The sequence below is a fragment of the Cavia porcellus genome, unplaced genomic scaffold (genome assembly GCF_034190915.1).
Source record: "Cavia porcellus strain 051 isolate PalLab524CR breed Dunkin Hartley unplaced genomic scaffold, mCavPor4.1 scaffold_30, whole genome shotgun sequence".
NCBI classification, from domain to species: Eukaryota; Metazoa; Chordata; class Mammalia; order Rodentia; family Caviidae; genus Cavia; species Cavia porcellus.
This window is the reverse complement of record NW_026947513.1, coordinates 44,857,400-44,871,748: the sequence shown is the minus strand read 5'-3', so window position 1 is coordinate 44,871,748 and position 14,349 is coordinate 44,857,400. Positions and strand designations below refer to the sequence as shown.

The following is a 14,349-nucleotide window of genomic DNA, read 5'->3' as shown; positions in this document are numbered from 1 at the left end:
TATCGTTTTCCATGCTTTGACTTTCAGTCTGTGAGTATCCTTCAGGGTTAAATGGGTTTCCTGTAAACAGCATATGGTTAGATTTTTTCTTGATCCATTCTGCCAGTGTGCTTCTTTTAATTGGTGCATTGAGACCATTTACATTAATGGTTATAACTGTTATATGTTGGTTTATTGTTGACATGTTATCTTTCTGTTGTTGCATTTTTATCTTTCTGTTCTGTTTAATTATCTGCTTTGCTTGGTGTTTTTTTCCCTTCTGTATCTAAACTGTCTTTCAATATTTTTTGCAGGGTTGGTTTGGTGATCATGAAGTTCTTCAGCTGTTCTTTGTCATGGAAGTATCTTATTTCACCATCAATTTTGAAGGATAGTTTTTCAGGGTACATCAGTCTAGGTTGGAAATCATTTTGCTTTAGGATCTGGAATACTTCACTCCATGCTCTTCTTGACTTTATTCTTTGTCTGAGTAGTCTCCTGTGATTTTGATAGGTTTTCCTTTATAAGTGATCTGTCTTTTCTCTCTGACAGCTTTTAATAATCTATTCTTGTGTTAGATTTCTGGAATAGTGATTATTATATATCTGGGTGTAGTTTTATCTTGGTTTTGACTATTTGGAGTTCTATATGCTTCACTGAACCTGATGTTGGTTTCTGATCTCATGCTTGGGAAATTTTCAGCTATTACTTCTCTAAATATCCTCTTGAAGTTCTTTATATTATCCCCTTCTTTTTTATTAATCGCTGTCAATCTTATGTTGTTTTTCTTTGCATCATCTTGTAATTGTTGAATTGTTATTTCCTGATTCTTTGTTAGTTTAAAAAGATCTTTCCTTTCCTGTTCACTGGCTGCAATCCTGTCTTCAAGGTCTGAAATTCTATCTTCACTTACATTGAGGTGGTTTTTACAGCTTTCAGTGGAGTGTTTGATTTTCTGTATATCTCTGTGCATCTGCTTTATGTATTCTCTTTGTTTCTCATATTGCTCATCTAGGGATTCTATCTTTTTGTTTAGATCCTCCAATTTTTTAACTGTGTTTTCTTTAGATATGTTCAGCATCTCTTTCATTTCTTTTATCATTTCTTTTTTTACCTGGGAGATTATTTCGAGTTTGAATTCCTTTAAAGCTTCTTGGAGTTGCTTGCTTATTGCTATTATGTCCAATATTTGAGGTGTATGGCATGTATTTTCTTCTATATACATCCCTCCCAGGATTTCCTGAGATGGGCTGGAGGTTTGAGGTTGTAATTTGGTCTTTCGTTTTGTCATTTTCCTATATTTCTGTGTTTCAAGTGGTATTCGAATTCTTCCTCAGGGTCTGTTGGAAATCCATGTCTATGCCTGCAGCTCCTGGGACTCTGGCACCCAGTTGCCCCAGGCTGCAGGCCCCCTGGATCCCATAGTACTCACCTGCTTGCTTAGAACTCCACAGTCCCAAACAAGCTGGGCTCAGGGGACAGAGGGCACCTGCCTGCCTGCTTAGAACTCCACAGTTCTCTGAGCTGGAAAAGGGGGATGGATGTAGGCACCTCAGATCTGCCTAGCCATTTCACTGCACCTGGAAGTCTCCAGGGGCCTGAACAAGCTGGGCTCAGGGGAGAGTGCATGGGGCACTTACCCTAGGACGCTGGGCCTCTGGAACTGGTGATGCTTGCCTGGTTGCTTAGATACCCACAGTCCTCCAGACACATGGGAGGCAGATGCAGGCGCCCCAGACCTGCCTAGTTCCACTGCACCCCGATGGTGCGAGAGTCCCAAACAGGCTTGGCTCTGGGGAGAGTGGGTGCCTGCCTGGTTGCTTAGAACTCCACTGTTCTCTGAATGCAGCCAGAAAGGGGAGACCGATGTAGGTGCCTCAGACCCGCCTAGTTGTTTCAGTGCATCAGGAAGGCTCCAGGGTCCCGAACAGGCTGGGCTCAGGGGAGAGTGCACAGGCACTTACCCCAGGATGCCAGGCCTCTGGAACTGGTGATACTCTCCTGTTTGCTTAGAAATCCACAGTCCTTCCTTGATATTTATTTTTAATAATCATTTTTATCAAGAAGAGATATTGTATTTCTCAAAGACTTTCTGTATGTCTAGATATGCTGATGTAACTTTTATCTTTCATTCTATTCAGGCATTGTTTTATAATTATTGAATTATGTATTTGAAAATATAGTAGCTTACACAGGACAAAATTTATGTGACTTTTCCTTTAGTGCTTGCTAACATGCTTGAGTTTTTACTTGATTTGGTATCAGAGTAATAATGGCACTGTAAGGTTAATTTAGAAGCCTTTCTTCTCTTGTTATTACCCAGTTAATTTGGAAGAATACTGATGTTAGCTTCTCTGTAAAGGTCTGGTAGAAAAAAATAGTTAATTCTATCAGTTTTTGTTAGGTGGTAGAGTTTTTATTATTGTATCAATTTCATCAGTTGCTGTTGTTCTCTTTGGATTGTTTTTAATATGCTTGCTTCAAATTTTTTATGTCTTATGTGGCTACAAATCTAACCATAGTTTTCAGATTTTCTGATTTAATGGAGTAACAATTTTCAAATACTTTCAAATAACTCTTTAGATTTCAATTGTGTCTTTTGACAATTTTTTTTTTTAGTTTTAACTTTATTATTCTGTGCCATTTCTTTCTTTTTGTAGATTTGACTAAGGGTTTTTAACATTGTTTACCTGTTCAAATATGAACTTAAAAGTGGTATAAACACTTACATCTTACTCTTTTAATTTCATGTCTGATACCTATTATTTCATTTTATGTACTGATTTTCAGTTTGATGGTTCTCATTTTACCGAGATATTATAGCTTTCATGGTTTTGTATCTTTAAGATCATTCATTTTCTCAAGTAGGCACTCATAGCTATAAACTTCAGCCTTACAAGTGCCTTCATTGTTCCCAACACATTGGGGTATATTTTCTTTCCACTGTAGTTTTATTCAAGGAATTTAAAAAAAAATCCTCTAATTTTCTCAGTGAACCATTGGAAGTTCAAGTATGTGACTCAGTCTCCTTCTTGGTATATAGTTTATACAATTTAATTTGCTGTTGTTTTCTAATATTATTGAACTGTGATCAATTTCTTTTATATTTCATAAAAGTGACTTTTTGGATTTAAATTTGGTCAATTTTATGAAAAGCTTCATGGAGTTCTGAAAATTGAGCATATTCTGCTATTGGATAAAACACACTGTAGGTATCTGTTCAATCAGTTTGATCCATAGTATAATTTAACTCTTACATTTATTTTATTTTATTTTATTTTATTTTATTTTATTTTATTTTATTTTATTTCATCTCGTTCACCTCAGTGATGAGATGGGGCATTCACTTGCACCCACCAGGACTGTATTGGTGTCTCTTTTTATGTGGAGTAGTGTTTGTTTTAGGAACCGGGTTGTGAGGGCCTTTGTTGTTTATGTTTATAAGTGTGATCTCTTCTTGGTGAACCGTTTCCTAATAATGCCTTATAACAATTATAGTTGTCAGAAATAAGTATAAGTGTTGTTTCTTCTTGGTGAATTGTTTCCTTATATAAACTGAGTTCATTTGTCTTTTCTGACCAGTTTTGTTTTGATATCAACTTTGCTACTTACAAATGTAGCTGTCCCTGTTCATTTTCAAGCTGCAGTAGCATGGAGTATTATTATTATTATTATTATTATTATTATTATTTTACTTTAGCCCACTTATCTATGCAGGTGAAGTTTCTCTCTTGAAAGCCATATATAGATAGAGCTTGTTTTTAACTCCATCTGTCAATCTATGCCTTTTATTGGAGAACTAATTTGATATACACTATGAGCAATTATTAATTGTGTAAACTCACTCTTGTTGTGTTTTTAGTGCTGGAGCTATCTCTGTTTGTTGATAAGCAGTTTCTGAGTGAGATTTTTCTTTCACTGGGCCGGTGGTGCTTGTTCTTCCCATTCTCTTTAGACACTCTGCGATGCTGGTTTTGTGGTTCTGAAGAAAATCTCTGCAGGGTGCAATAATACTTATCAAAAATTATTTTCATTCAGGTTTTGAAAATTTTCATTCCAAGTTCTCCTAATCTTTAAGTTTTCCATTGAGAAATTTGCTATTATTCTGATGGATTTGTCCTCACACAAGATTTGGCATTTTATCACCTTTCAGTATTTTTTTTTTTTTTTTTGGCTTGGTATTTCTAGCATCTTCCCTACAATGTGTTGTGCAGTGGTTCCTTTTTTCTCATTTCTCTTTGGTATTTCATATGCCATCTTTACTTGGGCATCCACATCATTCTTAGTTTGGAGGAATTTCCTGCAGTAATTTTAGTGAGTAAACTTTTTAATATCATTAGCCTGTATTTCAATGCCATCTTCAAGACATATCATCCTTAAATTTGTTCTTTAAGACTGTCTGAGATTTCTGAAACAAGCTTTACATGATTTCTTGTTTTATTTTTTCTCATCATTACTAACTGAATTTTTGGAACATGCACCTTGTCCTCATGTGTCCTTTCCTCTGAATCATCTTGACTATTGCTGATGTGTCATTGAATATCTATTTGACTTATCCGTTTTTATTTCTGAAATTTCTGCTGCACTCTTTTTGCTAACCATTCTAATCAATAAAGTGGTCTTTTGTATCCCAGGAGGACTGTGCTTGCCATGAAGATCACAGATATCCTGACTCTGGGGCACATCTAGTCTCAGATCAGCTTGCACCAATTACCGACCTGGCTGATCACCATGTCATCCACTGTGTTCAAACTTCAACATTTTTGCCCTGACCCAGTGCCCACCAAGATTTTTCCAAGCTCAGAGTTTGTTCTCTCAGAATGCATGGACTGTGATCTTTCTGTCAATCTAGTGGCAGTAATATTTTCCATGTTGTAGTCATATTTTTTCTGGACCCTAAATATTGTAGGTGTCCCTGTTCATTTTCAAGCTCCAGTAGCATAAATCTTGAGAAATACGTTAGTTAGTGCAAAAACAGTTAACAGCTTGAAATTATAGAAAAGGGAGGAATTTCTGAGCCCTAAGTAGGAGTTACACAAGCTATCTTTGCACACTAGTTCTGCCAATGTTCATTTCCTCCTTGCTGTATAGAAGCTGCTCATGGCAGGGGTGGTCTGAAGATGGCGTGCCTTAAATTGCAGAGGACACACATGATAATCTCTTGTGTTCACTGGATTACACTCCCATCTGTTGTCTGTTTAGACTGTCTTCATAGCAGCAGAGTCAGCACTCACAGGAATATGTTCATATTTTTTTTTTACCACTGAACAAAAGTCAAAATGACTATCCCATGATGAACCATACTTCATTCAGTGCCAGGATATCTTATTTCAATTCATTTATGTGTGTTTGTAAATACCAAGACCTCTGGATTTCTAATACTCTAGTATTGCACTCATACAATGTTCTGTCTCCTAACAACTCTTCATTTCTGTTAAGAAAAATGTTACTGCTGTTGATAACCAATAATTAAAATTGAAGAGTGATGAGCAGGTGAATTGAACATGCCCTTGTGTGAATAAAAGAAAGCATGTTTCTACAATATCAGTGGTCAGTTTTCTGTTTCAATCTGTTGCTAAACTGGAACTTAGTATTCTGGGTGACTGCTACGTACAGGTTGCCTAAAGTCTACCATTTGCCAACCACTTTTAGCAATTTGTCAATCTCACATCTAGAATCTTTCCAGTACTTTCTTTCATGACTACTTTCATAAGCTTACAAACAATTTTGTCAGTTAGGAAAATTAAATCCTGTGGATAGTGATTTCAGTCCCACCAAAGCAAAGTTGCCCCTTACTGCCTGCTCATTTCTGTAATGATTTGATTCTGTGCTTGTACTTGTAATCACTAATTGCATAATTGAATATTTTTAATAAATATTTTTTCTCTTGAACTACATGATTTCACATTTCAGACAGCAGAGCTTGTTTGTTTTATTTATGTTATGGTGGTTTACACAAAATACTCAATACTGACAAGTTAAAGTAGGAAAGAATTATTTAGTTCACAGTTTGTAGTGGTTTCTGTCCCTAATTGTTTGTCTCTAAGGTAGGGTGGGATGGCAGAGGAGCATCACAGAAGAGAAAGAGTCCTTGTCATGGTGGGGCATGCAGAAGGCAAAAAGGAGAAAGTGAAAGCAGCAGAAGAAACAGCAAAATAACAGAAACTGCAACAGCAGCAACAGTCCTCTTTATATCTCTTTGTATTTCATTCAGGATTCCTGCCTTTCTGGTACAGTTAGACTGGGGCATCCTCATTCTCAGCCTCACATACTTAATGCCAGCACCACAAACCTCTGATCCAGGCAACTCCAAAAAACCAAACCCAAGAGTGCATGAAGGAACTTGTGATACAGCTCAGTGGCAGAGTGCCTGCCTAGCAAGTGTAAGACCTGGAGTTTAATTCCTGGTGACAGACAAACAACAACAATTGTATGAGGCTTTGGAGAACAGCTAGACAAAAGCTACAACACTGTGTAACAATTTCTTTCATACTTATTGTCTCTTTATCCCACCAAATATTGTGCCTTTTTAACGGAGAGAATTGATGTCTGCAGGAAATGGAAGAATTTGTCCAAAGTTCAGGTGAAGATGGTGTGGTGGTGTTTTCTCTGGGGTCCATGGTGAAAAATCTCACAGAGGAAAAAGCCAATCTCATTGCTTCAGCCCTCGCCCAGATTCCACAGAAGGTCAGTATACCGGCTGGTCCTGCTAAACAGCTTTGCATTAACCACAGAGAGACTAGAGAAAATCATACTCTTTGCTGGGAGCAGTTAAATTCACTGTACATGGAGCATAACTGACACAAGCCTTAGGTAGGAATCTGTATAACAGACAGTTTAGTCACATGTCATCATCTGCTACATTGATCATTGTCATGCTGGAATTACTATGGAAACATACTTTTCTGATCACATATTTAATGGAATACAGATGGAAATATTAGGTCATTCTAAATATTTTGACTGGCACTAACTAATGCAAAATATTTTTAAAAATGATACTGCTGTGGTCTAGGATAAGAAAAATAATACACTCAGGAGAAATGCTAAAAAATAAACTCTAAATTTCTGAGTTTTATATTCTATAAAAGATGAGATTAATTTTAATGCAGAAATCTGGATTAACTTATTCTTTTAAATGGAATATTCTAAGGTTAAAATGAGTTGAAATTCTAATGTATTTGCCCAATAATGTCATTTTTCTTTTTTGTGCTGTTTAATAAAACTGAATTTATATTCTAAAACTCATTTTATTCATATATTTGTTAAATTACACATATTATATATATAGATAAGTATTCTACATGTGTTAAAATTTAGGAGACTTATTTGTATGCTTGTTATTTTAAAGCTTTCTGCTGAATTGAAAGGTTGTCTTACTTCTCTAAGCAAAAAGACTATGTAAAAATTTATTAGAATTTCAGCAAATATCTTTTTAAAATGGAATATAAACAAGCGCCTTAATTTTGCCCTAATAAGGAAAAAGAAAGAAGGAAAGAAAGAAAGAAGGAAAAAGAAATACAAAAGAAGAGAAAAAAATACAGGAGCAGATAGGAATAAAGAATAAAAGAGAGTAAAACAGAGATATAATGGAGAGAAGAAAGGAAAGAGTCAAGAAGGCAACAAGATAGACAGAAATCGATTCAGAATAAAGGAAGGAGGGAAGAATAGTTATGAAAAGAAAATTTCAGCATAAAAATCTCACAGATGCCATCTTGGTTACTTTTCTTTTTGCTGAGACAAAATACCCAATGCCAATAATGAACAAAGGAAAGGTTTGTATAGCTTATGGTTTGTGGAGATTTCAGGCCATACAGAGCTGGTTCCAAGGCTGGGGTCATGGCTAATAGGTAGCTTGTCATGGTGCCCATAGCAAAAAGGCAAAAGGGCAACATCCCTTATACTGTATGTTGGTACACAACCATCCTCACCCTGTGGGTGCAACACTCATCACCAATCCCAAATGCTAGACTGGACAATGAACCAATCACAAATGCTAGACTCCATCAACTTTGAAAGGCCCACCTTCATGATTGTATGAGGCTTTCGTGGGACATCTATAGACAAACCATAACATTATGCTCTGGTTCCCCAAAGACTTATGCACATTCCTTTATGGGAAAGGCATTTAGTCCATATCCAAGAATTGCCAAAATCTTAAGAGTTTCAACATTGCTGAAAAGATCAAATCCCAAATCCCCTTCAAGTTCTATGGCAAATTCTTAGCTGTAAGTCCCTATACAAATGAAAACAAAGTTAAACACATCAAATATTCAATGGAACAATATAAACATTTACAGGACCATATGAAAGAATGGGACCAACGTGAGTCTAAAATCTAGTAGGGCAGTACTGAGGTCTGCTACCAGGTGGAGCACTACCCAGATTTTACTCACTGTTGGCTGTAGGGATCTAGCTTCTTGGTTACTAAGCACTCTGAACCTTATTGTGAGGAACAGATTCTCTATTCAGTCCCTGTTTTGGAACCTAGTGCAGCCACCATGATTTTGGGACCTTCTGTGGCCACCACTGCCATTCTAGAACATGACTCTCTATGGATTTCTACTCAAAACAAAGTCTTTCACTTCTGAACTTTTGAGGCTGTAAAGGGTGGAGACCTGTGATGCTCCCAGGTCATCTTTTCTATTCTGTTCCTTCCCAGCAATCAAGATCTCAACTCTATCTTTATAGACCTCAGCTTTACTGTAGGTTTCTTTCAGGCCAAACCACAATGTTTTAAATCATCCAGTTGGGCTCTTTGCTCTTGAATCACATCATCAATTTGGCCAAAAGCCTCCAGTGATAGCCATGCCAATGCCACAGCATTCAACTGCCTTGAAATTTCTTTTGCCAGATAAATTAATCCAATGCCCTTCATCTCAGTCTCAGGCAAAATCCCTGGACATGAGCAAAACTCACGCACATTTTCTACCAAGCCATAACATACATTGTGTGGAGTCCAACAACCAGTGTTGTCCTTCTCCCAAGCAGAAACCTCCTGAACCTGGTCTTTACTGGTCATCTGAGCTCTGACCAGAATCTCCCATATAGAACAAACTAAGATGTTTGGGACTACTCTTTCAGGTGATATCTTTGAGCCTTTCCAAACTCTTCTTACAAGCCATTTCCAAAGGTTCTTGAACCATGTGGTCAGACATAATTAGGGCAAACTACCTGTCTCCACTGGTACCAAATTCATAAATGTGAAATTCAGGTGCCTCTCTATACCTGCATGAGGCTTTGAGGGACCATCAAAACACAAAGCATAACATTCCATCACTTGACCCCCAAAGACTAATGAATGTTTAATATAAGGGACAGAAAGAGTCTTCGCTCTGTGCTCTTCTGCTTTGTGTCCCTTTCACTCTTGTCACTCGCAGCCACCATCACCATGTGCCTCTTAGCTATACCACTCTGCCTTGGAACCAGCTGAGTACGGAGTGAGACCTGCACAAAGTGTAAGCTAAATAAATCTTTCCTTGCTTCATTTTTTGCATTGGTTATTTTGTCTCAAAAATGAGAGAAAAGTAGCCAAAACAGAATCTAAAGATAAAAATTTTTAGGCAAACATTACATTTGTGAACAAAAATGATTAAGTATCATTTAATAAGTAAGTTACAGATTATACGTGTGTGTCTTCATGTTTTAAATCCCCATTGAATACATGAAGACATGTTTTGCTCATTTTTTTCTACTTTTCAATTATTATCTCACTCCTAACAGCTTTCCAGTGATTAGTATCAAAATAATAACTGTACACTCACTAATGATAAGTACCAAAATAATAGTATTGTTCATAATAGGACATTAGTACAAACTTTTCCAAAAAGTAGATGTGGACAGTCCAACTATGCATCTTAATGTTTGCAAATTACTATTAAAATAGCCTCCCTCAATTATCACCTGAGGTGTGATCAAGTGATTCCTAAATAATTCTGAAGCTTTAGCACACATGCAGGTTTTCTGTTTTGACATGCACATCACTGTCTCCCACAGGTTTTATGGAGATACAAGGGAAAGGAACCAGCCACTTTAGGACCCAATACTCGGCTGTTTGACTGGATACCTCAGAATGACCTTCTTGGTAAGACCCTGAGAGGAGAAGAGCTGTTCAGTTGGACAGCAGATGAGTTCAGCAACATTTTAAGAGCAAAGGCATTAAAAACATTTAACGTCTTCAACATTTCACCTTTGACATCCAGTTTTAAGGAAGACATGATTAAAAAATTGGTCATTTATTGGTGTATGCTTTCTTTGGTTCCCACAAGAGAATCTTCATTTAATCTTCATTCCCACAAGAGAAGCTCATCAGCCTAGGAGTTTCAATGGTATGTAATCACCCTTAGTGAGGCCTCCCTTACAGTGAGGAGGAAGTTAGGTCCTGCTAGGGCTATATGTTCAGCTTCTGTGGAAACTACCTTTTTCATTGACTTATGGAATTCCTTTTGTCTTTTCTGTCTTTGGATTTCTAATGTGTTATGTGTCTATCCACATCATTTCCTACACCAGGTCACCCCAAAACCAAAGCTTTCATCACTCATGGTGGAACTAATGGAATCTATGAAGCTATTTATCATGGGGTTCCTATGGTGGGAGTCCCTATGTTTGCTGATCAGCCTGACAACATTGCTCACATGAAGGCCAAAGGAGCAGCTGTGGAGGTGAACATGAACACAATGACAAGTGCAGACCTGCTGGGTGCCTTGAGGACAGTCATCAATGATCCTTCGTAAGTACTGCTGCTTGTGAAAGCTGGCCTTCAATGTACCATGATTTTTGTTCTGCTGGAAATTTGGAATGTTTCATATCTTTTTAATTGAGTTACTTGCAAATAGTACAATAGTAGTATAGTATGCCTGCTATAGAATCATTTATTTAGCATCAACTGCTGACAGGTTTTTGTATTACGGGGAGACAAAGAAAAAAAAACTAAACCAACTAAAAATTACCTAAAAATACTCTTTTGATTATATGCAATTTTATACCATTTTGTGAGCAATCTGTTGAATTTTGTGAATAGACAGTTAAGTGTTGCAAACAACAGTAAATACAGTATGAAAGTGACAATGTGCCCAATGTTCATCATTTCAAAATAACTATTATTATTCACTGTTAGGTGTTATTATTATGTACTGTTTTAAAATAAGAGCTGTTTCTGAAAAATTATCATATATTTCAGAATACTGTATAAATCATTATTTTGCAAAGGACTAGAAAATCAAGAGTTTCATTAATTTTATTATGATATTTTTGCTATTCAAAAATATTGACTTCAGTGTTCAATCAATTGTTTAAATTATGAGGTTTCATTTTCTGGATATGCAAGTATGTAAATTCCATGATACTTTTAACTCTCACGCACAAAATATTCCTTAGTTTTTATTACCGATTTTAAAACTATTGATGTCAGGATGCAATAGTAAACACGTAAAATTTATATGGAAATACCAAAAATTATTTCAAAAAGCTTTCAATTGACCCTACACATAATACTAACTTTGATAATATTTGGGAACACAAAGTTATAGTGCATGGTACATATATGAACCACTATTCTCCTTTAAAAGAATATTTTATCTTTGTTTGAATTTACGTGTAAAAATTTGTCAAACATAGTGTATTTCAGCTTTAAATAAAGAAATGAGATCTAGGGATTTAGCTCAGTTGCATAAACATTAGCCTGGTAAGTGCGAGGTCAAGAATTCAGAAATGAATATAAATTGAGTATATGTATTCTCTTGAAATAGAGAATATCTCCAGCAAAAATTCAATTTTGTGGAAACTTCTTTCATTGCCAAATTAGGTTGCATGATATGATAAGAATAATTAAGTGACTTGAATCTTATTTATGTTTCGGTACAGTTAAGAGATTGAGCATTTATTTTTTTCACTATGCTAAAGGAATAATGCAAAAAAATCATCCCTGGCTTTCCATCTATTGCTCCATATAAATCTCCAAATGCTGACCATATTTCTTTCTCTCATTCCTAATGTATTTCCAACACCAGGAACTCTTTTCCAGAACCACTTATCTTCTCTTGTCTTGATGAGTCCAATAGGTATCATTTAGTGAAGCCTCAAGGAAAAGTGAAACCTACTAATTTTAGCGAACTTTGGAGGAAACTTGAAGTGAAAACATATCATGCTGTTAATCACAATGAATTCTCCCGAGTGTTGCTTGTGAAATACAGATCTTGACTCTATCACTACTGCAATAGTGACTTGTACTTGTCAGGGACCATAAACTGGAAAGATATTATTTACTTTACCAACTTAAAGTTCATGTATTTGCATATTCCACTTTGTAAATTATTTCATTCAGTGCTGATCTAGCTGATAGATATTGTTTTTTATTATAAATATAAAATGTATGAAAAGGAATAATTATCACAGTGGAAAGATATCAGAGTTGTAAAATGACTCATTAATATTTACTATCTGTAAGCTTTTTCTGTAAAAAAAGCTTTTTCATCTGAGATGTTAGTGCAAAGAAATGAATGTTTTAAATAAAATTATCCCATAACTCTGAGTCATTCACCACTGTGGTCTTGGAACAGTTCTGGATAGTAGAGTTAAAGTGATACCAATTTTTTAATAGAACAATGAAGCCACACATGCACAACTGAGTATTTTTTATTTTCCTGTGTGTGCACTTGACCACACTGTGTTAATATTTCTTCCACATATTTCTCTTTTGAATGTTAAAATTTTAAGCAGTTAACAAACTTACTGCAATGAACGATTTTAGAATCTATATTTGACCTTTGACTCCTTTAATAACATATGTCACATACTGTCACATATTCAGTGAAAACAATCCACTTTTTCTGGTTTTCCCTCTAGTTATAAAGAGAATGCCATGAGGCTGTCAAGAATTCACCATGACCAGCCAGTGAAGCCCCTGGACCGAGCAGTCTTCTGGATCGAGTTTGTGATGCGCCACAAAGGGGCCAAGCACCTGCGGGTTGCAGCCCATGACCTCTCCTGGTTCCAGTACCACTCTTTGGATGTGATTGGGTTCCTGCTGGTCTGTGTAGCAAGTGCTATATTGTTGGTCACAAAGGGTTGCTTATTTTTCTATCAGAAGTTTATTAATACAGGAAAGAAGATAAAGAGAGAATAGATCTAGATTTGCCAAAGTGCTGAATTGGGCAATCCTGTTAATTCTAGCCCTAAGGAGCTCACTGAGAACTCATCTTCGTCTGATTTTAAATATCCTCCTTTACTTCAGTGAACATTGGATATATGTTTGACAAATGTTCATCTTTTTGAAAAGTGGCTTATATTTATGTAGATTGAGTTGTTCTCTTTAGGTTTCAACATTTTTAAGAAGCTTTTAATTCTTAATATTTTCTCATCATAGTATCATTTAAAATTTAACTTTGGTATATATAGTAATTTTATTTGGAATCCTTGGGAAGCTTCACTTTGTACTTGGAATTTGTTGAATAAATGGAACACACAAGAGTCAAATTTCCACTTCTCTATAGACCATGCAATCAGGAATTACCACCACAGGAGATCAGTTTATTAAGTAAGAGTAGTGGTTTTCTTTTGTAATAAAAATCATCTCTTTAGCTTACCCAATGTGATAGTTTTTTAGTATGAAATACACAGAAATAGTACATCATGGCATGAAATATCCAGCTCCATAATTTTTATTGAGCCCATTTAGATATTTATGATCTGCTTTTTCTTTTACTCTTGTGTGTCCCATATTAAGCCACTGATTTTAGTTCATTAAATTTCAAAAAAATATATCAATAGAGTGATCCTTTTCTTTTAAACAAAATGTTAAGTTTGATCAGAATATTTGTAAAGGAAACAACAAAAAGAAACAAAAGGATATGTAATTTGTGAAACTTTTAAGTTAGAAAAATATTGATCTTTGTTTTAATTCACTGTATTAATAATCAGTAAAGTATAATGTATAATCAATAATTAAAAATTAATTTTTGCCCAAAATAAAAATTTAGAATTTGAGATTGTGTTATGATTTTTCCAATCTGCCTTGTATAAATTCAATCAGTTAATTTTTATGTTAAGAATGCACTAGCCTAATATTTTGACTTAGAATAAACTAAGAAATGAATTTGAATATTTATCACTTTAAAACAATAATTTAAGGCAAATACTCATTTGAATCCATTTTTCATTAGTTTAACAAATAAACTATTGAGCTTGTTTTATGCTTACAATGTTAATTACATATCTAATTACAATTTGCATTTTAGTATTTGATCTATAATTGAGGCGATAAAAGGTATTCATTAGATTTAATAAAATTTTGAATTATACATTTTTGTATAATGTTGCAAACTTCCATTTTAAAAGTAACTATATAGCAAGATCTTGTGTTTCTTCTTGAGT

General features: G+C 35.3%; 1 protein-coding gene and 1 pseudogene across 6 annotated transcripts in view; one reads left to right on the top strand and one right to left on the bottom strand.

Moving 5' to 3' along the window:
* Positions 1–14,077, top strand: part of LOC100717542 (UDP-glucuronosyltransferase 2A3) — a 59,659-nt gene extending 45,582 nt beyond the window's left edge. For 4 of the 6 annotated variants that reach the window (XM_063240403.1, XM_063240400.1, XM_063240404.1 and 1 more), the window contains 4 exons: positions 6,535–6,666; positions 9,976–10,063; positions 10,489–10,708; positions 12,823–14,077. In XM_063240403.1, the coding sequence (XP_063096473.1) occupies positions 6,535–6,666; positions 9,976–10,063; positions 10,489–10,708; positions 12,823–13,102 (720 nt within the window). In that variant the 3' untranslated portion in view covers positions 13,103–14,077. The remainder of the gene's footprint in view (positions 1–6,534; positions 6,667–9,975; positions 10,064–10,488; positions 10,709–12,822) is intronic. The other 2 variants (XM_013150129.2, XM_005002679.3) reach the window with 1 other exon arrangement.
* Positions 1–14,349, bottom strand: part of LOC134474084 (UDP-glucuronosyltransferase 2A1-like) — a 309,053-nt pseudogene that overhangs the window by 114,436 nt on the left and 180,268 nt on the right.